The sequence below is a fragment of the Schistocerca nitens genome, chromosome 9 (assembly GCF_023898315.1).
Source record: "Schistocerca nitens isolate TAMUIC-IGC-003100 chromosome 9, iqSchNite1.1, whole genome shotgun sequence".
NCBI classification, from domain to species: domain Eukaryota; kingdom Metazoa; phylum Arthropoda; class Insecta; order Orthoptera; family Acrididae; genus Schistocerca; species Schistocerca nitens.
The window spans coordinates 253986974-254012692 of NC_064622.1; the positions used below are offsets into that span (position 1 = coordinate 253986974).

At 42.6% G+C, this 25719-nt stretch overlaps 1 protein-coding gene across 1 annotated transcript in view; it reads right to left on the reverse strand.

The window, feature by feature from the left end:
• Positions 1-1148: 1148 nt before the first annotated feature.
• Positions 1149-25719, reverse strand: part of LOC126203302 (pupal cuticle protein 20-like) — a 30407-nt gene continuing 5836 nt past the window's right edge. Inside the window, exons 2-4 of the mRNA XM_049937564.1 lie at positions 18356-18597; positions 10001-10189; positions 1149-2043 (exon numbers count right to left, since the gene is read on the reverse strand). Of these exons, the coding sequence (XP_049793521.1) occupies positions 1944-2043; positions 10001-10189; positions 18356-18597 (531 nt within the window). The 3' untranslated portion in view covers positions 1149-1943. The remainder of the gene's footprint in view (positions 2044-10000; positions 10190-18355; positions 18598-25719) is intronic.

Consider the following 25719-nt stretch of genomic DNA (forward strand, 5'->3'; position numbering starts at 1 on the left):
GCTTAACATCAAAACTGGCGATCATGAAGTAGACGAAGTTAGGATATTCTGCTACCTCGGAACCAAAGTAACCCACGACAAACGAAAGAAGGATAACATAAGAAGTAGACTAGCACAGATCAATAGAAGTAGTATTAAACATAGGACTTTATTTGAGGACAATGTACTTTTCGAGCAGAGCACTAAGCAGTAGTGTATCATGGACTATGGGAAAACCGGAACAGAAGAAATCCGAAGCATTTCAGAAGTGGTGTTACAAAAGATTGTTAAAGGACAGGTGGACTGAAAGCGGGGAATGAGGAAAATCGGAGAAGAAAGGAACATATGGAAGACACTGACAAGAAGAAGGAGCAGGATAATAGAACATACGTCAGGGAATAACAAGAGGGTGAAAACTGTAGAGGAAGACAGAAATGGGAATACACTCAACAAGTAATTGAGGATGTCGAGTGCTACTCTGAGTCCCACGCCCGGGTTCCCGGGTTCGATTCCCGGCGGGGTCAGGGATTTTTTCTGCCTCGTGCTGACTGGGTGTTGTGTGACGTCCTTAGGTTTGTTAGGTTTAAGTAGTTCTAAGTTCTAGGAGACTGATTACCATTGATGTTAAGTCCCATAGTGCTCAGAGCCATTTGAACCATTTTTTTTGCTACTCTGAGGTGAACAGGATCGCACAGCAGAGGAATAGGTGGTGGGCTTCTTCAAATCCAGTCAGAATACTGCTCAATCAAAAAAAATCGTTGTTGTGATCTCCTTTCTAGCTACCTTAAATCTCGTTGAACGTCTATTTCGAAGTACATGACCGTTTGTTCAAAATGGTTCAAATGGCTCTGAGCACTATGGGACTCAACTGCTGTGGTCATCAGTCCCCTAGAACCTAGAACTACTTAAACCTAACTAACCTAAGGACATCATACACATCCATGCCCGAGGCAGGATTCGAACCTGCGACCGTAGCAGTCGCACGGTTCCGGACTGCGCGCGTAGAACCGCGAGACCACCGCGGCCGGCTGACCGTTTGTATAATACTGGCTGAAGTGGTGTACGTTAATCTTAAATTTAACGCCTCTGAATGAAAGAACAATCTAGTGTATTATTAAAATTAGTACTATTCAAGTTCTTGAATGAGAAAAATGCTTTCTTATGCTCATATCAAAAAGTCATTTATTTGGAAATACATACATAATTACACACATTCATAATAAAGTCACAAAATAAAATTACAAAAAGATATCCACACATCATTCCTTCTCCATATCAATAGAGAACTGCAGGTATATTACATGTTAGTGAAAACCCATGGATTTGAAGCTAACATACAGTGTCAATAGTATATACAGATAAAACATTTGGAGGATAAACTGAGGTTAGTGATCGAATAGAGATCTTTATTGACTTTGATCTCTAGTTTTCAAGGAAGTAAAACTGCATAACATAGTGCCCACAGTGTAGGCCGGTACTGTAATGAAAATCAAACAGTCCAGGAGCGTATGTTTCGAAAAAGCAGGAAGCACTGCACTACCCGAAGTGCTGTTTCATAAATTATTGGTTGTTGCACAAGAGGAAAGAGGTAGAGTAAGGACCACTCGCATTACAATATAAACAGTCACAGGAGACCAAACTGCATTTTTTGGAACAACTTAAGCTCTGCAGCTCATCGACCGCGACAGTAAGTGGTAAGTTGCATGGTAGGAGTTTAAAAGTAGGAATTCCTCTTTTTCAGTGTTGTACGTAGCTTCGAAGGATAGGAAACGACGTTTCCAGTGAGTCGATCACAATACTGACATGGTAGTGAACCACAATACTTGTCGAGCTCGGCGAAAGCAGTAGGCAGGCGGGCGGTCGGTCTCCAGACAATTGGTTGTGAAACTGGCGTAGGATTGTTCCGAGAATTGTGCACCGAGTCCTTGACAGCGTAACTGTTGTCACCCAGTCGACGTCCACCTTTACTGGGCAGGCTGGCCGCTCTGACCGGCCTGACCAGCCTGACCGCCTTGACCGCCGTAGTCGACCATCGGGTGGTATCCAGACTCGTCAGCCGTATACCTGTGACCAAACACATGTAAGAAGTCAGCTAGGGTACATTAAATGCCGCGAAAACTACATGACAAATCGCAAGACAAGACCGCTCTTTCATTTACAACGTAGTGAAAACTATGATATATAAACACATTTGATGTAGTTCAGAATCAGCTTACAACTATTCTGTGGCCCTGGCTTTGTAGAGATATCACAAGATAGTGCCGGCCGCTGGTGGCCGAGTGGTTCTAGGCGCTTCAGTCTGGAACCGCGTGACCGCTACGGTCGCAGGTTCGAATCCTGCCTAGGGCATGGATGTGAGTGATGTCCTTAGGTTAGTTAAGTTTAAGTATTTCTAAGTTCTAGGGGACTGATGACCTGAGATGTTAAGTCCCATTGTGCTCAGAGCCATTTGAACCATTTTTTGAACCACAAGATAGTATTTACTACTCGTTGGCCACACTTACATGACAACAACGTATAGTGCACAACGTATCTTCCTCCCTTAGTGGAGAGGTGTAGCATTAGAGCATCTTACAAGTGCTTGTTGTCTAGTATTTTCTTTCGTGGAAAAAGTCAATCAGATGCTTCCGAATACTGAATACAGCCAGGATTTGAGGTCTTTTAAATTCAAAAAAATGGCTCTGAGCACAATGGGACTTAACAGCTATGGTCATCAGTCCCCTAGAACTTAGAACTACTTAAACGTAACTAACCTAAGGACAGCACACAACACCCAGTCATCACGAGGCAGAGAAAATCCCTGACTCCGCCGGGAATCGAACCCGGGAACGCGGGCGCGGGAAGCGAGAACGCTACCGCACGACCGGTCTTTTAAGTTCTGGTACATTAGTACATAGAGAACATGAACTTAAGGGCAGCGGCTACGACAACAACTGGTAGTCTGACCTTATGTCTATAACATTTCAAATGTTTTTTATTCCAGTCTTTTATCACAATATGAATTCTTTTTCCCCCCCATGAACCATGGACCTTGCCGTTGGTGGGGAGGCTTGCGTGCCTCAGCGATACAGATAGCCATACCGTAGGTACAACCACAACGGAGGGGTATCTGTTGAAAGGCCAGACAAACGTGTGGTTCCTGAAGAGGGGCAGCAGCCTTTTCAGTAGTTGCAAGGGCAACAGTCTGGATGATTGACTGATCTGGCCTTGTAACAATAACCAAAACGGCCTTGCTGTGCTGGTACTGCGAACGGCTGAAAGCAAGGGGAAACTACGGCCGTAATTTTTCCCGAGGGCATGCAGCTTTACTGTATGATTAAATGATGATGGCATCCTCTTGGGTAAAATATTCCGGAGGTAAAATAGTCCCCCATTCGGATCTCCGGGCGGGGACTACTCAAGAGGATGTCGTTATCAGGAGAAAGAAAACTGGCGTTCTACGGATCGGAGCGTGGAATGTCAGGTCCCTTAATCGGGCAGGTAGGTTAGAAAATTTGAAAAGGGAAATGGATAGGTTAAAGTTAGATATAGTGGGAATTAGTGAAGTTCGGTGGCAGGAGGAACAAGACTTCTGGTCAGGTGACTACAGGGTTATAAACACAAAGTCAAATAGGGGTAATGCAGGAGTAGGTTTAATAATGAATAGGAAAATAGGAACGCGGGTAAGCTACTACAAACAGCTTAGTGAACGCATTATTGTGGCCAAGATAGATACGAAGCCCACACCTACTACAGTAGTACAAGTTTATATGCCAACTAGCTCTGCAGATGACGAAGAAATTGAAGAAATGTATGATGAAATAAAAGAAATTATTCGGATAGTGAAGGGAGACGAAAACTTAATAGTCATGGGTGACTGGAATTCGAGTGTAGGAAAAGGGAGAGAAGGAAACGTAGTAGGTGAATATGGATTGGGGCTAAGAAATGAAAGAGGAAGCCGCCTGGTAGAATTTTGCACAGAGCACAACTTAATCATAGCTAACACTTGGTTTAAGAATCATGATAGAAGGTTGTATACATGGAAGAACCCTGGAGATACTAAAAGGTATCAGATAGATTATATAATGGTAAGACAGAGATTTAGGAACCAGGTTTCAAATTGTAAGACATTTCCAGGGGCAGATGTGGACTCTGACCACAATCTATTGGTTATGACCTGTAGATTAAAACTGAAGAAACTGCAAAAAGGTGGGAATTTAAGGAGATGGGACCTGGATAAACTGAAAGAACCAGAGGTTGTACAAAGTTTCAGGGAGAGCATAAGGGAACAATTGACAGAAATGGGGGAAAGAAATACAGTAGAAGAAGAATGGGTAGCTTTGAGGGATGAAGTAGTGAAGGCAGCAGAGGATCAAGTAGGTAAAAACACGAGGGCTAGTAGAAATCCTTGGGTAACAGAAGAAATATTGAATTTAATTGATGAAAGGAGAAAATATACAAATGCATTAAATGAAGCAGGCAAAAAGGAATACAAACGTCTCAAAAATGAGATCGACAGGAAGTGCAAAATGGCTAAGCAGGGATGGCTAGAGGACAAATGTGAGGATGTAGAGGCTTGTCTCACTAGGGGTAAGATAGATACTGCCTACAGGAAAATTAAAGAGACCTTTGGAGATAAGAGAACCACTTGTATGAACATCATGAGCTCAGATGGAAACCCAGTTCTAAGCAAAGAAGGGAAAGCAGAAAGGTGGAAGGAGTATATAGAGGGTCTATACAAGGGCGATGTACTTGAGGACAATATTATGGAAATGGAAGAGGATGTAGATGAAGATGAAATGGGAGATACGATACTGCGTGAAGAGTTTGACAGAGCACTGAAAGACCTGAGTCGAAACAAGGCCCCCGGAGTAGACAACATTCCATTGGAACTACTGACGGCCTTGGGAGAGCCAGTCCTGACAAAACTCTACCATCTGGTGAGCAAGATGTATGAAACAGGCGAAATACCCACAGACTTCAAGAAGAATATAATAATTCCAATCCCAAAGAAAGCAGGTGTTGACAGATGTGAGAATTACAGAACAATCAGTTTAATAAGCCACAGCTGCAAAATACTAACACGAATTCTTTACAGACGAATGGAAAAACTAGTAGAAGCAGACCTCGGGGAAGATCAGTTTGGATTCCGTAGAAATGTTGGAACACGTGAGGCAATACTGACCTTACGACTTATCTTAGAAGAAAGATTAAGGAAAGGCAAACCTACATTTCTAGCATTTGTAGACTTAGAGAAAGCTTTTGACAATGTTGACTGGAATACTCTTTTTCAAATTCTAAAGGTGGCAGGGGTAAAATACAGGGAGCGAAAGGCTATTTACAATTTGTACAGAAAGCAGATAGCAGTTATAAGAGTTGAGGGACATGAAAGGGAAGCAGCGGTTGGGAAGGGAGTAAGACAGGGTTGTAGCCTCTCCCCGATGTTATTCAATCTGTATATTGAGCAAGCAGTAAAGGAAACAAAAGAAAAATTCGGAGTAGGTATTAAAATCCATGGAGAAGAAATAAAAACTTTGAGGTTCGCCGATGACATTGTAATTCTGTCAGAGACAGCAAAGGACTTGGAAGAGCAGTTGAACGGAATGGACAATGTCTTGAAGGGAGGATATAAGATGAACATCAACAAAAGCAAAACGAGGATAATGGAATGTAGTCGAATTAAGTCGGGTGATGTTGAGGGTATTAGATTAGGAAATGAGACACTTAAAGTAGTAAAGGAGTTTTGCTATTTGGGGAGCAAAATAACTGATGATGGTCGAAGTAGAGAGGATATAAAATGTAGACTGGCAATGGCAAGGAAAGCGTTTCTGAAGAAGAGAAATTTGTTAACATCGAGTATAGATTTAAGAGTCAGGAAGTCGTTTCTGAAAGTATTTGTATGGAGTGTAGCCATGTATGGAAGTGAAACATGGACGATAAATAGTTTGGACAAGAAGAGAATAGAAGCTTTCGAAATGTGGTGCTACAGAAGAATGCTGAAGATTAGATGGGTAGATCACATAACTAATGAGGAGGTACTGAATAGGATTGGGGAGAAGAGGAGTTTGTGGCACAACTTGACCAGAAGAAGGGATCGGTTGGTAGGACATGTTCTGAGGCATCAAGGGATCACTAATTTAGTATTGGAGGGCAGCGTGGAGGGTAAAAATCGTAGGGGGAGACCAAGAGATGCATACACTAAGCAGATTCAGAAGGATGTAGGTTGCAGTAGGTACTGGGAGATGAAGAAGCTTGCACAGGATAGAGTAGCATGGAGAGCTGCATCAAACCAGTCTCAGGACTGAAGACCACAACAACAACAACAACATGAATTCTTTAGACGATGACCGGTTTCAGTCCGTAATGACCAACCTCAGATCTTTTTTACACCACGTCCTAAGGTGATAAGGCCATAATGGCATCGTCAAAACATATAATCAGCATGTTTTGACGATGCCATTATGGCCTTATCACTTTAGGACATGGTGTAAAAGAAGATCTGATGATGGTCATTACGGACTGAAACCGGTCATCGTCTAAAGCATTCATATTGTGATAAAAGACTGGAATAAAAAACATTTGACAGGACTGGATCACTGTTTATATACGCGACCATGTCGCAGTTGGTATAACATTTCAGGAATTTAAAAGAAAATGATATACAGGTGTTGATTGGTAAAAAAAGATTATAATTTGTTTAAACCTAGGGTAAACAATATAGAATTAAATATTTTGTTGTGATACGAGGGAATGGAAACTGCAGTGACATTCCGACGGAGCTTTGCACATATGTGTTGGACAGTGTCCATAGTATGTCCATCGAGCGCGTCACGTCACTCGTTTCAGTTCTGATCGCACAGTGAGCACGTAAAGATGTATAGAAAGTAGTATCTCCCGCCTGTGAGAGATTTCGCCTTATTTTATGCAGTCCACACAAAGCAACAGTCGTGCAGTTCCTTCTTCATGACAGTTATCGGCCGCGCACTGAAGGGCAATGAGGACTCTCCTGTAGCATTTCGATGGGAAGTATTTGGTCACCCACGATGTACCTCCGACTTTGCTCCCTCTGATTTTTATCTCTGCTCCCATCAACCGCTGGCTATGAAGACAACATTGTGGCACAGAGAAAGGACTGCAGGTCAGTGTAGAAAATTGGCAGAAAGTACAGGCGACTGCCTTGTATGATGAGGGTATTGGAAGGTTGGTACAATGCTACTATAGATGTAGTAACTGGTAGGTGCAGCTAACTCTTGCAAATACAACGTTTTTTATTTTCACTGTGGTTTCCATTTCGCGACCGATCGGACCTCTTTTTTCGAACAGCCCTCGTATTTTAGCACCTAATTTTATGAGTAACGGCATTTATCCAAACATAATGGGAAACATATACCTTTATAGTCCGTATTTGTACGTAAACACTTGCTAAAACTTTCAGTGAGTATAACAGATGAACTGGTTACGTTTTACACACTCATCTGAGAAGAGTACGGCCTAAGCATTTGCAGCTGAGAATTCTACTGACATTCTCAACCATATCTCTCGAATAATGTTTTTGTTTTCCAGTGAAGGTGCGACTGTGTTTGCACTGAGGTCAGCATTTTAACGGCAATTGATCAATGCACTTAACATCGTAAACAGCTGGTGAGAAAGACAGCTTTTCCTTCCTCCCTTCCTTGTGTGTCCACATTTTTGAAAAAGAACATTCTGTGTTATTTCCGTATTGAAATGATGCCCGTCTATATCCATCAGATAACGGGAGAAGTATGCTTGTTTTCGAGTTCCTCCCATTGCTTGTGTAGTTTTGTTTATCTGAGTGGTTATGGGTAATGGAATGAAAGGGAGTACAAGACCTGGTGCTATAGCCATTTGCCGCCAAACAGTGTTCGTTCAACAAGGAAAAACCACATACAATAAATGATACAGCATAGAAGTCAAACATACACAATTGAAGGAGAGCTAGAGAAATTCTGTCTGCAAATAGTATAGAGGCGAAGGGTATCTTAGTAAAGAGCAATGTCATCTTAAAGATACATTACAATAATCAATTGAGGTAAATGAACAACCCATGACATGTATAAGTACTACGGGTATTCGGAAAATAAATTCCGACTGATCGCGGAATGGAAACCACTTTGAAAATCAGAAATATTTTATCTGCAACATTTAGCTACAGCTTCCAGCCTCTGCTCTACACAGTCACCACTCCGACTTAAGACATTTGTCGTAGCGCTGTACCAACTTTCCAAGACTCTCGTCATAAAAGGCAGCCGCCTGTGCTTCCACTCCAATTCTCTACTCTCATCTATAGCTCCTTGTCTGTGCGAAAATGCTGTCTTCATAGCCAGTAGTTAATGTGAGCAGAGATGAAACACAGAGGAAGCCAGTTACGGGCTGTAGTGCGGGTGATCAAACACTTCCCATCGAAAACGCTGCAGGAGCATTTTCATAGCCCCTGCAGATTGCGACCGAGAACTGTCACGAAGTAGGAGCCGTATGACAGTTCTGTAATGGGGGCTGCATAACATCAGGCGAAACCTCCCACCTGGACTTCATACTTCGCGGGAGACTCTATTTTCTACGCATCTTTATGTGGTCACCAAGCGCTCAGAACTGAAAAGAGAGAAGTGGCGTAACCGACAGGCATACTAGAGACACTGTCGAACATACATTTGCAAAGCTTTATTAGATTTTCACAGTGGTTTCCATTTCTTGACGGATCGGAACTTACTTTTCGAACATCCCTCGTACATTATTCAGTAAACTGATAGACGTATTAGTTCCATATGTGTTTTACACAAGCTTCAGCATTTTGCAGATTTCAATACAATCTTTTCTATTTTTGTATCCACCGTTCCACACCTTTAGAAGGGTAAACAACAGAAAAATACAGTCACAAAAGACTTCTGACACTATATATGACGTAACTAATTTTTCTTTTTCAGTAATTCTCTTCTCGCTATTGTCACGCTGCATTTTATATCCTCTCTGCTTCAACCACCGACACATACTTTTTTGTACATACACCACTTTTGCTGATACATATATCTAATGACCTCTCTAGAAGACACTGTTTATTCCGTTCGACTTGTTTTGCAAGTTCTTTGCATCTGTAAAGGAGTTTCAATGCTGTGGACTAATTTCAAAGGTATTATCTCTTTTCCCTGAACATTAATTCCCGAATAAAATTTCTCCTTCGTTCCCTTCGCAGATTGCTCCATATACAGACACAATAACGTAGGGGTTAGGCTAAAACCCTGTGCTACCCCGTTGGAAACTGTAACTTTCCCTCGACTATACAACATTTCGCTCTCTGTATTCTATCCGTGCTACTTTCTGAATTTTGAGGAGTGTGGCGTAGCCAACTTTGGCAACAGCTTTGCCTAAATATACGGTTACTACAAAAATAATTTTGCCTAAATTATTTGTCAGTATGTACCGGGTGGTTTTAATAAAAGTGGTGCTAATCACAGAGGTAGACTGTATGCTGTAATTACCGTAGGACACGGAAACATGATGGATATGCAAATGCACTAATGGGGAACCGATTCACACTGGTAAAAAGTAGTTCAAGTTTTAACCACCAGGTGCAAATCGGTCGGTGTAAATTAACTCGTCAACGTCTCTGCTGCTCAGACTGAACCGGTTGATAATAAAAACAACATTACGATTATCTCATCTGTTTGACTTTTTCTGCCCACGTCCCGGTCCTAATCCGTTACAAATGGAAACATTTCTATAAGTATTTCTAGCATTCACAGCGCTAGATTTACACTTGGTGACCAAAATTGGAACAATTTTTTTTTTATCTAGCATGAATCAGTTTCACATTAACGCTTTAAAGTATCTACCAAGTTCCGCTGAGACACGATAATTGCAGTCTACTCTGGACCTCTGTGACTAGCTGCACATTAATTATAACCACCCGGTATATCGACAAAATTACATTAGTTGGAGACTTTGAATGCATGACTTCCATCTTTTCTTTCCCTGTAGCCCTCACTGTCGCATGATGCGAGAGTGGTGGCGCGCGGCAGCGACCCACCTGACGCTGATGGTCTTGCCGTCGGGCGCGACGTAGGAGAAGGAGCCGGTGACGACCTGCACCTCGTCCCCGGAGCCCTCGTCGTCGGCGCCGGCCTCCGCCCCCAGGCGCGCCTGCGGGCCAGAGCTCGAGTTGCCGGGCTTCAGGTAGCCCGACTGCTCCGCCTTGATACCGTTGCTCAGCTCGTAACTGGCGGCACAGAATGGAGAAAACATTTGATTCCTGCATCTCTGACTTGAACACAATATAAGTAAGGATAAATATTCCTGTGGGCCAACTGATGAGCTGGTACCAAGACAGTAATCACAATACGTAAGACTAGAGTTGCAACATATTTTGTACTACAATAACGAAGTGCAAGGAAGTGATTATTATATAGGAATATGATATTTTGTACCCAGGGAGTGCTAGGAGGCACCGTCCACATATTCAGGGATATGACAGTAGCGACCCCTCGAAGGCTAGTAAACATCGGCTCTAAGCTGCATACCCTACGAGTATGAGCACTTTCCATAATGATTTTTTAAATATTTTCGAACCACGTATGAAGACCCCTATCATTTTTAACTCTAAATGAGACAGTTATAAATTGTGGGAATAATAATAGATGAAAATCTAGACTGTTCTGAGCAGGTAACTGCAATGTCCAAGAAGGCACGAGAATCTCTCCATATCGTACAAAAATATAAAAAAGCTCTTCCCTCTGAAAAAGAAACGACGCCTGGTACTGGTTATGAATGTTGGTTTTCGTTGTATCTGTGGTGTTCGATTCTTTCATTATATTTCACCATCATAAGCACAGCTCTCCTGCCTGCGTGCAGACAAGTGCAGAGATTTGCATACCCTCTGTCTTCTCTACTGTCGTATCAACGTACACCGTATCTCTCCTGGACCTTGACTCCCTTGTCTGAACAACATGGCAGAAACACCCTTTCTGTATCAGAGCAAAGTCCCTCCTGCCCACTCCATCGTTCAGTCATTTTCACGAAATCCTTCTCAGTAGCAGTAACTTGACCGTGGAATAATCTCCCGCATTATGTTAGAGAACTGAGTAACATCTCCAGCTTAAAAAGACAGTTAATGATATATCTGCTACGGCAGCAAGCGCTTGTACATCCGTTTTTCCACAACCAGATCTTCCTCATTTGCCAGAATTTTTGGCTGGTACAGTCTCCTTCAATTTTCTTTCCCCAGATCTTGCTGAATCAGAAAACTTCTATTTTGTACACCTAAACATTCAGGTTCGCCGATGACATTGTAATTCCGTCAGAGACAGCAAAGGACCTGGAAAAGCAGTTGAACGGAATTGACAGTGTCTTGAAAGGAGAATATAAGATGAACATCAACAAAAGCAAAACGAGGATAATGGAATGTAGTTGAATTAAGTCAGGTGATGCTGAGGGATTTCGATTAGGAAATGAGACACTGAAAGTAGTAAAGAAGTTTTGCTATTTGAGGAGCAAAATAACTAATGATGGTCGAAGTAGAAAGGATATAAAATGTAGACTGGCAATGGCAAGGAAAGCGTTTCTGAAGAAGAGAAATTTGTTAACATCGAGTATAGATTTAATTATCAGGAAGTCGTTTATGAAAGTATTTGTATGGAGTGTAGCCATGTATGGAAGTGAAACATGGACGATAAATAGTTTCGACCAGAAGAGAATAGAAGCTTTCGAAATGTGGTGCTACAGAAGAATGCTGAAGATTAGATGGGTAGATGACATAACTAATGAGGAGGTATTGAATAGAACTGGGGAGAAGAGGAGTTTGTGGCACAACTTGACAAGAAGAAGGGACCGGTTGGTAGGACATGTTCTGAAGCATCAAGGGATCACAAATTTGGCATTGGAGGGCAGTGTGGAAGGTAAAAATCGTAGAGGGAGACCAAGAGATGAATACACTAGGCTGATTCAGAAGGATGTAGGTTGGAGTAAGTACTGGGAGATGAAGAAGCTTGCACAGGATAGAGTAGCATTGAGAGCTGCATCAAACCAGTCTCAGGACTGAAGACCACCACAACAACAACTATTATTAGTGTCGTTGTTATTGATATCCTTCGTCTTTCTCTTCTAAATATTATTTTTACTGTTATCAATATTAGCGGCAGCAGCAGCACGAGTAGAAATACTGCCCCTATTTACTTCATTAGTTCATAGTCAGTACTATTTACTCACATTGCCACTTCAGACACTCAATTCATTTTATTCTATTTGTCGTATCAAAACGATTTCCTCTCTTAGGTCACTATGATTAAAAAAAGGTACATCACTATGATGTAAAAAGGTACTCTATCTGTGAAACCCTTGTCCGATGTAAGGCAGGGCCCGATCGCCATTATCACATCAGATTAAATAAAAAAAGAAAGATAGAAAATAAATAAATGAGACCGGGCCAGTGTACAAGCCCGGCATTCACTTCTTCTACTGCTGCTCTTTTGTTGCCATATTTTTGGGGATGTGGTATCGCCCTAAACAAGAATAAACTGTCTCTTCAATGAATTCCTTCAGAGCTATGAGCAGTTGTTAAGTAGAAGAGACGTCCTTCATAGTAGAAAAGATGGCCAAGTGCTCATAGCTCTTAAGGTATGCATTTTAGAGACTCTGTTTACTAATGATTTTTGCTTCGAATTATCGTTCCTGTCATACCCCTGAATGTTGACCATTCCTCTTCGGAAATCCTGTATAAGGGCAGACATCCCTTTTTTAAACCAGAAGCATATGTCACGAGGAACGAGATGCCTTCGTAAAACGAACGTAATATCGTTTGAACCTAGAATTTACAGTGAGACTAATTTGAGCCATTTTTGGATATCAGTTTCTACTGCTATAATACATTTTCCTATGTTTTGTTCTTTGTTTCTCTTGGACTTTATCCATTGCCTTCACATGATCGGCATGTTAATTAATTGATTAGACAGTATTAGCGGCAGAGGTTGTCCGGATGCCGTTCCTTCTCCCTTTTCACAGCGAATATTTGTCCTAAGCTATTAAGGCGACAAATTTTGAGTAAAATGTAAATGAAAGAGTAACTTAGCAAGCGACTATATTTGCACATACAATATATGATGACATCCACGCTACAAGCCATAATAGCCCGGCATCGGTAACACATGATTATGGAATCATCATAATGCATTGATGGCTTCAAACACTGTAGTCTTAATATATCTCAATATAGAGTTTTCTTTCGGCACATTCTTCACCCTTCTGAAGTTGCAAAATGTTTTTCATCATGCAGGAAATTAAATACATCGTATTGTGTTTAAAAGCTGCTTTGTGGCGCTTTAATTTGTAACACTAACTGTAACAACTTGAAGCTGTAGTTGTAGCAGTGCCAAGATACAAATCGTTCATTACGTAATGAATATGTCATCTTGTCTTATTTGAGACATGAAATGAAATGATGGTATAGTATTGATGGCCGGGGAGGCCCTATCCGGGGATGATCGGCCGCCAAGTTGCAAGTCTTATTTCAGGTGATAACACAACGAGCGCCTTGCGTGTCGATAATGAGGATAACACAACACCCAGTCCACGAGGAGAAAGAAATCAGCAATCCGGCCGAGAATCGAACCCGTGCCCGGTTCACAATAAGCAATCAAGTTATCACTCAGCTAAGCTGGTGCCCTTTGTTTGAATAAGTTCGTAACGACTGTGATAGGCATTTGTTTCCAAGTAACATGGTATACCACAATACGATGCAATATAAATTTGTTAATATTTATTAAGGATGGACGATGGCGTCGGCGTCTTTTGAGACCAGTGAGTGTAACAAAACTACAGATTTACGCATACGTGCACAACAGAAATAAGGAACCTCATACAAATCTGTAAAATTATCTGAAATGAATTTGTTTGGAAAAGCAAACTGGGGTATTGATGTTAGCGTTGCAAGTCCTTCGGGCTCTTCAGCAACCCTCAAACAACAAGAAACCACACGTTTTAGTCATATCTGCAGAAAGTTACCAAACTAAAGGAAACACACTTTACTATGGCAATGCATTCAGGTTGCCTATATTTTGCTGTCGGTCCCGATGTATTAGTCGAGGGCCTTGGCCTGCACAAGCTACAGCTGCCACCTGACGGTGGTACACGTAACCTCTTGCCACAACGAGCTTGCGCGCATCCTCAGATAGTTCCAGCTTCCTCCGCAGCAACCGTCGTGGAGCTGTTGCACCTTCTCTGTACGATGAGCAAGTATAGCATAGAAATCAGTTTGAAGGAGGAATGAAAGAATAGGCTGAATACAGTAACTACTTTGCCAATAAATATTTTTAGTGTAATGAAGTATCGGTAATAATTATTAACTGTAACTTATTTCATTTCATTTTACTCATGAGCATTTCTGTGGCAAAAGGAAATCATTTTCTTAATTTCGATGTTGACGATTCATAGTCAACAACGTAAACAACGATCTAGTAATTTCCTCTCTTTATTTCGATTCATATCGACTCGGCACAGCCGGCCGCGGTGGTCGTGCGGTTCTAGCACTGCAGTCCGGAACCGCGGAACTGCTACGGTTGCAGGTTCGAATCCTGCCTCGGGCATGGATGTGTGTGATGTCCTTAGGTTAGTTAGGTTTAAGTAGTTCTGAGTTCTAGGGGACTGATGACCTAAGATGTTAAGTCCCATAGTCCTCAGAGCCATTTGAACCATTTGACTCGGTACAACGTATGCTCGTTTTGTTATCATATATATGTTGTAAAGCATTTCCAGGAACCTAATACACTACACATTAAGTAATAAATTTGTCTATCATCTAATTTATTAGTCTGCAGTTAGGCAAAATAAAATCCTATTGGAACGCTCAAGGCTTACTGATACACTTTTACGGGTTTTAAAGGAGCTAATACTTTTTTCTCCACCTTGAATTACTTTTATTCAGTCCATTTTATTCTTGCTTTTTTTGCAGTTTCATTCTCTGACTTCATTTCCCTTCTGTCGTATTTTTCTTTTCCGTACAACTTTCGGTGTAAACCTTCCGAGGAATTTATCAGTGCTCACTCTAGATCTTGTTTGAGTTATTAAACCCAGCGAATACTCCTCGTGTGTAAATGGCTTTTTATTTTGTACCACTATTCGGTTTGTATGAACGACGTCTCAACACAGACATCTATTTACCGACTAATTTAATTCGTGCTGAATCAAAAAGCTTTCGGACCATAGGTTACAGACTGAGGCAATGTTGAGCATGAAGTAATTTATGCCGATGTCTGAGTTTTAATTAGGCAAAGAAAGAGCAAACTATATCCCGTGGTCTGTTTAAACGTAACACACAAGATTTCTTCTGTAAGTAATTTAGAACACCATAGATAAACTACACAGAAGACACTTCCACGGCGCTTTACTATTTTATTACATGTTTTTTAAAGTTGCAGTTCACTGTTAGACTATTCTTATAATCTGTTTTTCCTCTCTTACTCGTCGGACAGTTTTAAACTGGCCCCCAAGATTTTCTCAGATGTGTCAATCTATCTGTCCCAGACTACTACGAGTACATATACCAAACATTGTCAGTTATGTTTTAAATATACTCCATTTGCTATCTCCTCCTGCAGCCTTTGCCCTTCACGGCTCCCTGTAGTTTCATGGAAGTTATTTCCCGATTTCTTAATAACATGTTTCGTCCTCTTGTGTTTCCTTCTAGACATTGCATCCGACATGTTTCCTTCCTTCTAGAATATGTGGAGAATCTCACACGTATTTTCACTTACCACTTAGAACGACCGTTGTGTCATGGCAGGCACATTGCAAGAATTCTTCCCAATTTGCACCCTGGTGTAGTTTTTATCTATTCTACATTGGGACATGGAATGAACGTTTGGGCAAACATAGGCATAACTTGTAGTGATTTGCTTGTGCCACCATTGTCTCGTGAGTGTTGTCAGATGTACGGTCATAATTCGCATTATATATTCTCCAACTGATGTTTTACATTTGAAAACGACGTCGTAGTTCGTTGAAACCGGTAATGTAACCCCCTTTTTTAAAGAAAACATTTAATGTACTGTGCCTGTGGCTTCACTATTGTAGTGTCAATTAAACATTGTGATTAATATACACTCAATCATTAGATTACTTCCGAACGACAGTCCTATAGAAGTCAATCGTTGACACTAACTTCCTGTTACTCAATTTGTTGACACTCTGACACTGTGTTCCTAATACCTCGTTTCTAATGCCACCGTTACAGAATACTTTGCCACAATGTATTTGGTGTTACGGAGTTCTGGAATTTGACAATATTTAACTGCAGACATTCGGCAGTATTCGGTACGCACGAGTCCATAGATACCATCCGAGATATGCTAATCACTCCATTGTGATCTTTGTTGATATCGTCTTCCTTTTTTCAAATATTATCTCTTCATTGCTCATTGTAGTAACTAATTAATAAATTTTAAAGTTTGTCCCCATGATTTTACATAAAACTGTATTTTCCCATGCTTAATTTACGAATGCTTTTCTTGAAAGTTTTGAAGTGTTCGTCATGAGATTTTGTATAAATTGGTTTAGAGAAATGTGGTCGCCCATAGAAGACTTTAAAACTCTTAGTTTGAGAATGTGAGTGTTAAACATAATTATACTCAGACATCTTATCGTCAGGTACGTGTGTCACATGTCTTACTCTTAGGTACATGCGGCCACATATGTACACTTTTTATATCCCCAAAAAAATAAATATATAAATCTTAAAACCACTGTTATTTTACACTGTGCCATTAGTTATAAATTGTAAAATTTAGGAGGTAGATTTTGCAAATAAGTGAACCAGAGCATCATCTTGAATTATTACCTAAGAGGTAAATTCGAGTATAACGTAAGCAAAGATGTAGTTAGAACTCTGGACTTATACAGTAACTGACACCTATTAGTGCCCACCGTTCGCCTTCATGAGCGCTTGAACTCTGCTTGGATACTGTCAGTAAGGCGTTCAAAATATCCATGGAGGGGCGTTAGCCCATTCTTCCTCAAAAGTGGAAACCAGAAAAGATAATGACTCTGAGATCTGTAGCGAAATCGACTTTCTGTCTCATGCAGAATGTGTTCCGTTGGGTTCAGATCCGGACTGTGGGCGAGCCAGTTAATTTAAAGAATGATACTGTTCACAAACCATTGCATCACAGATGCTGCTTGATGACAGATGGCATCGTCATGCAGGTCCAATCATCGTGTCCGAAAATGTTCAAATGTGAGTGAATACCTAAGGAACCTAACTGCTGAGCTGATCGGTCCCTAGACTTACACGCTAGTTAACCTAATTTATGCTAAGTACAGCACAGACACCTATGCCCAAGGGAGGAATCGAACCTCCGACGGTAGGGGCCGCGCAGTCCGTGACATGTCACCTCAAACCGCGCGGCCTCTCCGAGCGGCATCGTGTCCGAACTGCACGCAATGGGCAACGCTTTTAAATACGTTCTTAGTCTTCGGCGTTTAGCATTTTCATGAACTCATAAGAGAACCTTATCCTAATAACGAAAAATACCCTCGTCCTCCACTGGCACAACACGTGATGGCAGGTACCGTCCTCCAGGCTTCCGGCAAATCCATTTGCTTTCAACATAATGCCACAAGATATAGCGTAATTCATCACACCAAATCTATTACTTCTGCCATCTACTGTCCCGTGGAGTCGCACTTTAGAACCCCTCAAGATAGTTTAGCACACACTACGGAAATGTGTGGCTTACGACCAGCTACTCGACCACTGTACCCGTTCCTTTTAACTACTTACGCACAGACACTGTTGTATCTGGACTGTTGGTGACCCTTTAGAAGCCACGAGTGATTCGTTCTGCTGATACCATGCGATTTTGTAAAGCCACCGACCGCAACACTCAACAGTGCCTGCCCGTCAATACGTGAGGCTTCCCTGGTCTTGGTTTAGCAGTCGTTGTGCCTTCGCATTTCCACTTCGCCATTCACATCATCTGGCAACATTAGATTCGTTAGTCAGGTGAAATCCTATGATTAATTCACTTTCGAATACACTTAGCTCTTGTGACAGATCACTCCTGCTGTTACTGTTTCTCTAGAGACAACACAACACAACCCCCCCCCCCCCCACCTTATTTTATACTGGTGGGTCCGCATCACGTGACATCCAGTGGTCAATTTCTTATCACGCAGACGTGTCCGGATAGAGGTAATCAGCGTAGAAGCCGGTCAGGACCCAGTGATTTAGGTTTAATGTGGTTCCCGAAATCTCTTAAACAATCAGAGCGATCTTCATCTGCAACCTGCATTTTCTCTCGTAACCACGATGACGACGGGACACAGAACGCTGAATCATTTCCCTTGTTTTCGTCGCTGCGCCTGGCCAGGAAGTATCAAGTATACAGTTGCCACTCACCTGTAGTTGAAGCTGCCGTCGGGGTTAATGACGGAGTTGCTGGAAGTGATGGAGGCCTCCTCGCCGGCTCCCTGTGCTGGCGCCGCCGCTCCAGCGGGTCCCGCTGGAGGGGCAGGGGGCGGCGGAGGTGGAGGCGGCGCTGGGCCTCCTGGAGGTACGGGACCCGCTCCAGCCGGGGGCGGAGGTGGGGGCGGTTCCTGGGGCAGCGCTGAGCACGCCGCCACCAGCACCATTGCTGCAACCTGTTAGGCACAGTGATCAGTACGTCGTAAATTGAAAACTACGTGTTAAAGGTGGTACTTTTCACATCCACGCGTTTTCAGCCGGTACGGTACAGTGAACGAAGGAAGCATGCGTTCGTGCTGGCCGGAGTGGCCGAGCGGTTCTAGGCGTTACAGTCCGGAACCGCGCGACCGCTACGGTCGCAGGTTCGAATCCTGCCTCGGGCATGGATGTCTGTGATGTCCTTAGGTTAGTTAGGTTTAAGTAGTTGTAAGTTCTAGGGGACTGATGACATCAGAAGTTAAATCCTATTGTGCTCAGAGCCATTTGAACCATTTTATTTGATGTGTTCATTCTCTAGCACAGTAAGCAATCTAGTGAAATCTAATAATTGAAAATGTTAGAATTTTACATTTTAACATCCACAAATGGTTGAATGGTATGTGAACGGAAGTACATTGGTTATTCAATTCTTTGTTAATTTTGTTTATTTTCTGTTGCCTTCCGTCATTAGTCCCGCACGTGACTGACAAAAAGCAAAATGTATTAACATCATCCATAGTGACATACGACGAGCTATACTTAAAAAAAATGTTTTTGTGAAACACTAGCTGAGAAACCTGGAATGGCCCACTATTTTGCAAATTTTCTAATAGAAACGTAAAAAAAAGTGAATTGTGTTTGTAGTGATGTCTCGAAAAAATTTCATTTCCCTCTAGTGGTAAAAACTTTAGAAATTATAAAACAGGCGTACAAAGAAATACAGATGTGGTTAATTTCCAAGATTGTTTGCCTATAGAAGCCGCGGGCTCCAAACGCTAGAAGCCACTGGCTCCAAACGCCTGTTCATAACTCCGTAGAAGGTTATTTTTTCCGCCTACAGCCGACTGCGCATCGCGATTCAAAGCTATCAAAGGCGCTTCAACGTGCAGGCATTTCCCAAATTTCACTCGACTGCAGGAGTGTCTTGGTAGTAATGAATAAATGTATTGAAACTTCACGTATGATGCCATATTAGGCTCTCGTGACCGGGGTCCACTTCTATAAAAACCTTCTGTGCTCACAGCGGTGTCAAGTGTGACGAAACGATCACGCAACTGAGATGTCGGGTGTTATGATAAGTTATTTGTGAGATGCTAGGAAAACCCAAACGATTTATGACGGTAGTGAGTGGAATGTCTGGTAGTGTAGACGTTTCTTAAGCCGATTACGACACGTGGAAGAATCTAATTCCATGGTTATGCAATGTAGAAAATTGTTTGAATTTTTGCGGAAATGTGACATTACACTTATACACTCCTGGAAATGGAAAAAAGAACACATTGACACCGGTGTGTCAGACCCACCATACTTGCTCTGGACACTGCGAGAGGGCTGTACAAGCAATGATCACACGCACGGCACAGCGGACACACCAGGAACCGCGGTGTTGGCCGTCGAATGGCGCTAGCTGCGCAGCATTTGTGCACCGCCGCCGTCAGTGTCAGCCAGTTTGCCGTGGCATACGGAGCTCCATCGCAGTCTTTAACACTGGTAGCATGCCGCGACAGCGTGGACGTGAACCGTATGTGCAGTTGACGGACTTTGAGCGAGGGCGTATAGTGGGCATGCGGGAGGCCGGGTGAACGTACCGCCGAATTGCTCAACACGTGGTGCGTGAGGTCTCCACAGTACATCGATGTTGTCGCCAGTGGTCGGCGGAAGGTGCACGTGCCCGTCGACCTGGGACCGGACCGCAGCGACGCACGGATGCACGCCAAGACCGTAGGATCCTACGCAGTGCCGTAGGGGACCGCACCGCCACATCCCAGCAAATTAGGGACACTGTTGCTCCTGGGGTATCGGCGAGGACCATTCGCAACCGTCTCCATGAAGCTGGGCTACGGTCCCGCACACCGTTAGGCCGTCTTCCGCTCACGCCCCAACATCGTGCAGCCCGCCTCCAGTGGTGTCGCGACAGGCGTGAATGGAGGGACGAATGGAGACGTGTCGTCTTCAGCGATGAGAGTCACTTCTGCCTTGGTGCCAATGATGGTCGTATGCGTGTTTGGCGCCGTGCAGGTGAGCGCCACAATCAGGACTGCATACGACCGAGGCACACAGGGCCAACACCCGGCATCATGGTGTGGGGAGCGATCTCCTACACTGGCCGTACACCACTGGTGATCGTCGAGGGGACACTGAATAGTGCACGGTACATCCAAACCGTCATCGAACCCATCGTTCTACCATTCCTAGACCGGCAAGGGAACTTGCTGTTCCAACAGGACAATGCACGTCCGCATGTATCCCGTGCCACCCAACGTGCTCTAGAAGGTGTAAGTCAACTACCCTGGCCAGCTAGATCTCCGGATCTGTCCCCCATTGAGCATGTTTGGGACTGGATGAAGCGTCGTCTCACGCGGTCTGCACGTCCAGCACGAACGCTGGTGCAACTGAGGCGCCAGGTGGAAATGGCATGGCAAGCCGTTCCACAGGACTACATCCAGCATCTCTACGATCGTCTCCATGGGAGAATAGCAGCCTGCATTGCTGCGAAAGGTGGATATACACTGTACTAGTGCCGACATTGTGCATGCTCTGTTGCCTGTGTCTATGTGCCTGTGGTTCTGTCAGTGTGATCATGTGATGTATCTGACCCCAGGAATGTGTCAATAAAGTTTCCCCTTCCTGGGACAATGAATTCACGGTGTTCTTATTTCAATTTCCAGGAGTGTATTTTTGCATGACATTGGCAGAGTCTACACAGGTTACGGCAAAAACGGAATGCTTCCCGTAGCATACACATCAAACGGACTTTCCCATGACGACAACGTCGACGACGAGTGAGATAAGCAGTTTCCTTAGTAAATACAACTCTTCTTTTGTCGTTGCTGTAGTGATCACTATAAACACTCTCATAACGTCCGCCACCACAGTCGCGTGATCGATTTAGAATCGCAAATTCGATATCTAACGATTGGAGCCTGCAGTTTCGATAGGCAAACATTCTTGGAAATACCCAGATGTGTAAGCATAGGATGCAAGTTAAGAAATATGGTCCTGGACAGCTTTCGTACGCTGGGCGCAAGCTGCTTCGCGTATCTACAACGCGACTTTGTAAACGTCTCTATGGCAACGCCCGTTCATAGTTCCGTAGACGGCTATTGTTTTCGCCTACAGAAGACTGCGCATCGCACCTTAAAGCTGTCAAAGGCGCTTCCACTTCCAGGCATTTCCGAAATTTCACCCGACTGTAGGAGTGTCTTGGTAGTAATGAATAAACGTATTAAAACTTTATGCATGATGCGATAATTTTTCACGAATCTCAGCGTTTATGATGCCATATTTCTTGAACAGCGAGTCGCATGATAATGTATTTGTGTAGGTATGTTCAGCAGCATATGTGGATACTGTTAGCGAAGTACGCTGAGAATATAGTCAGTTGCAAGTAAATAATACGTTAAATCGTCATGCAAGATGCGGTAGCCTTTCCCGCATCTCATTGTTTGTGACATAATACATAGTGAACCATGAAAGGTTACTCACACGACGATTGCCTGACAGCAAGGGATGTGTGTAGCACGTTTGATAGTTTCACTGAAATCGGTCAACTGGTTTAATTGAAGATGTGGAATTTTGACAGACACACACACACACACACACACACACACACACACACACACACACACACACACACATTTTTATAACATATATGCTGAAGAGAATGTATTCACAAAGCTGAACTTGTCTTTAAGAAATTTACGTTGTTACAGCTATCGCAAGAGAGTGGCACAACAGACCGAAATCACTATCAAGAACAATAAATACATTTAATAAGAGTACATGGGGAAAAGTCATTTTTTGTCAACTTCCTTAAATCATTTCCTGTTGCTACTTCTTTCAAGGTACATCATCTTTATCACCACCCATAAAATGACAACACAAAACTGTTTTCTAGAATAGACATGGTTAGGTAAGCAGATTACGGTCCATAAATTTTTATTGGCTTAAATGTAAATAAGCTGTCTGATAACTCGTACAGTTGTTCATTAACCGTATTTATTTAGAACATAGTTTCCAATGCAGTTGGCGTCCTCGCATTGTGAGATATAACCATTAATGATGCAATGTATTTTAACTTCTTATTTATACTGCGATCAAGGCAAATTAATTCACAATGAACAAAAGCATTTGACATGGCTACACATCGATTGTAAACTTGTAGTGTTGTGGCCTAGTCTGGTCATCTTCTCCTGTCGTATTTACTTCTACTCACTGCTGTCGTTATCTGGATTTACAGATTTATGAAGAACACTTACGACATAAGTTCTTAGGCTCTCGTGACCGGAGTCCAATTCTATAAAAACCTTCTGGGTGTACAACGGTGTCAAGTATGATAAAACCACCAACTGCCTTACAGGCACATCGATAGGAATGTTGAACTGAACGTCGTTTTGACTGTCATCTTCCTTCTGCTGCCAAGTGACGGTAATAAAATTAAACAATACGTTGTAAGCGTCCTTCATACGTTTTTGAACGGTGACAGCGTAAACACAGTAAGCCACAGCAATGGATTAAAGAGAAGACGCTACCACAAGACATGCATTTCTGACGATAAGGGTAGGCCAGCATACACGAAGACAGGAAACCATCACTCTCAGACCGATGCTTATCCATGTTAAATGTTTTTGTATTCCATTTGCCAGATAGGAAGGTTATATATCAAGAACTATATGGCAGTATAAAATAATTTAAAAACTGTTGTTTCTAGCGTTTTTGAGCAATCTGTTTATATTTGGTAGCACTGTCGTGAAACAGTCAGGATACTTTAAACTGAAGCAATGTAGGAAATTCTCTTTCTGAGGCAATGTACGGTATCTGCTGCCTGCTGAAAACTAAATTTATTTTAATTGCCACTTTTTACACCCAAGCTTCACAGAATACGAAACTTAAGCCCTGCAGAACGTAATTACATAGTCGGTAATAGTGTATATATCCACATGTCTTAATGTATATAGATAGAGTCCTAAACTCTGTTCGTAATTTTCCTTACTTCCCTAGGCTTTTGCAATTAGGGAGTTGGCAGTAAGAGTACTCGGCATGAATGTTACAAATTTTGTAGGTTACCATACAGTACTTATTTCACACATTATATCAGCACATACGGAGTTACCTCTAGCTGTAATTTCTGTTGCTCCGTTGCGCTTTCGCTGTTGCGAACTTAGGAGTTAACTAAATGAGATACAGTAGGGGTATTCGATATGAGGAAATTTTACAAGGTAAGGTCGTGTTATCTATCTTGTAGATATCTTTGAGCGCAGTGGATCTGCTTGCCTACCTTTCAAAATGTCCCCTTGAATGTGTCCCGCAGACAATAGTGCGATTACGTGGTCGGTTGCTAAATGGTTCGTCACTGCAGGTCACATTTGATGCGTCATTATACACGATATGACAGTCCTGATTTCTATTTGTGGTCCAGAGCTGCTTTGTTACACGCTAGCAGTTTCAAACTTCCGGCTGTTATTAACAGCTTAATGAGCATTTCCCTCAAGGCGACAGAAATAAAGAGCTAGAACTGTAGCTTAATAGACTACGTAGCATCCGTGCGGTTCTAAGCGCTTCAGTTTGGAACCGCGTGACCGCTACGGTCGCAGGTTCGAATCCTGCCTCGGGCATGGATGTGTGTGATGTCCTTAGTTTAGTTAGGTTTAAGTAGTTCTAAGTTCTAGGGGACTGATGACCTCAGTAGTTAAGTCCCATAGTGCTCAGAGCCATTTGAACCATTTTGAACTACGTAGCATAGACATTTCTAGCATGTAGATACATATCATAATTCATTACCACAACAATGGTTTATGTTTACCATTTGTTGCACGAAGTTTTGTGCTTCGGGAACTACTTGGTTCTATGTCTGCCTGTGCTGCCTTTATACTTACAAAGATGAGGTGTGAGCTGGCAACACACAACTATGGCCTCAAATTTGGAAGCGAACCCTGTAGAGATGTCTCGCTGTTGTTATTAGACACGTGTGAGGTACGTTTGAAAAACTGTCACCTTGCGGCATAGATAAAAACAATTCTTGCTCGAAGCAATGATGTGCATCAAAGTAAGCAATCCTTAAACGCCAAATCACTTATAGAGAGGTCTGTGCCATAAATGACTATCTGCCGTAGTAGTTGTAAGCAGGATAAAATTAACATCAATGCCAAAAATTAGAACAGGAATGGAAAAGCAAGAGAGTTATCGAAGTAACGAATTAAGAGAGTCAATAGTGATCTCGAGAAGACGTCATCTCTACCTTTGACTTTCATGTAAAAAATTTGCGTTCCTAAATTAGAATCCATAGGATACCGATGGCACACACGTTCCATATGCAGACATAAAGAATCTGTAACTTATTGCAGATGCAGGTTTCGACTGCAACACTATTAATCTGTACATTACCATAGTTATTCCTGTACGTCTCTTCTGGTAATGGACCGACGGTGACTGCGTTATGGTCGGAATCCAGATCTGCAATAAATTGTGAGGTCTGCGAGTGACTGCTTTCTTTTTTTTGGTCTGTAATTTGCCTGAGCAGTGAGGAGAAAATCCGTGAGATGCAACGCATTTGAAACTCTGAACTAGCTACTGATCAGATTGTTTCAAAGACTAGTGTTGACACCCAGCCATTGATAGCTGATCGGAGCACGCCAACCAGCACCTGCAAATGTAACTGTATACCTTCTCTACTGGTTTAACCACCAAGTACGTGTACATCAGAGGCGATGGTGGCAGCGAAACGCTCGGTTGGCAGAAACAAAGATCAATAATGGTTCTCTTAAAAGAGCTTTACCAACATACCCAAAATCCATAGTGGACACTAAAAACAACAAGCCAAAATGGTCTGGGGCAAAAACGTCAGATCCTACAACAATGGTCCGGTCTGATAGGTCAGCGGACCATATACTGACGATGGCCGGTGTGGCCGAGCGGTTCTAGGCGCTCAGTCCGGAACCGCGCGACTGCTACGGTCGCAGGTTCGAATCCTGTCTCGGGCATGGATGTGTGTGATGTCCTTAGGTTTGTTAGGTTTAAGTAGTTCTAAGCTCTAGGGGACTGATGACCTCAGATGTTAAGTCCGATAGTGCTCAGAGCTATTTGAACCATTTGAACTGACG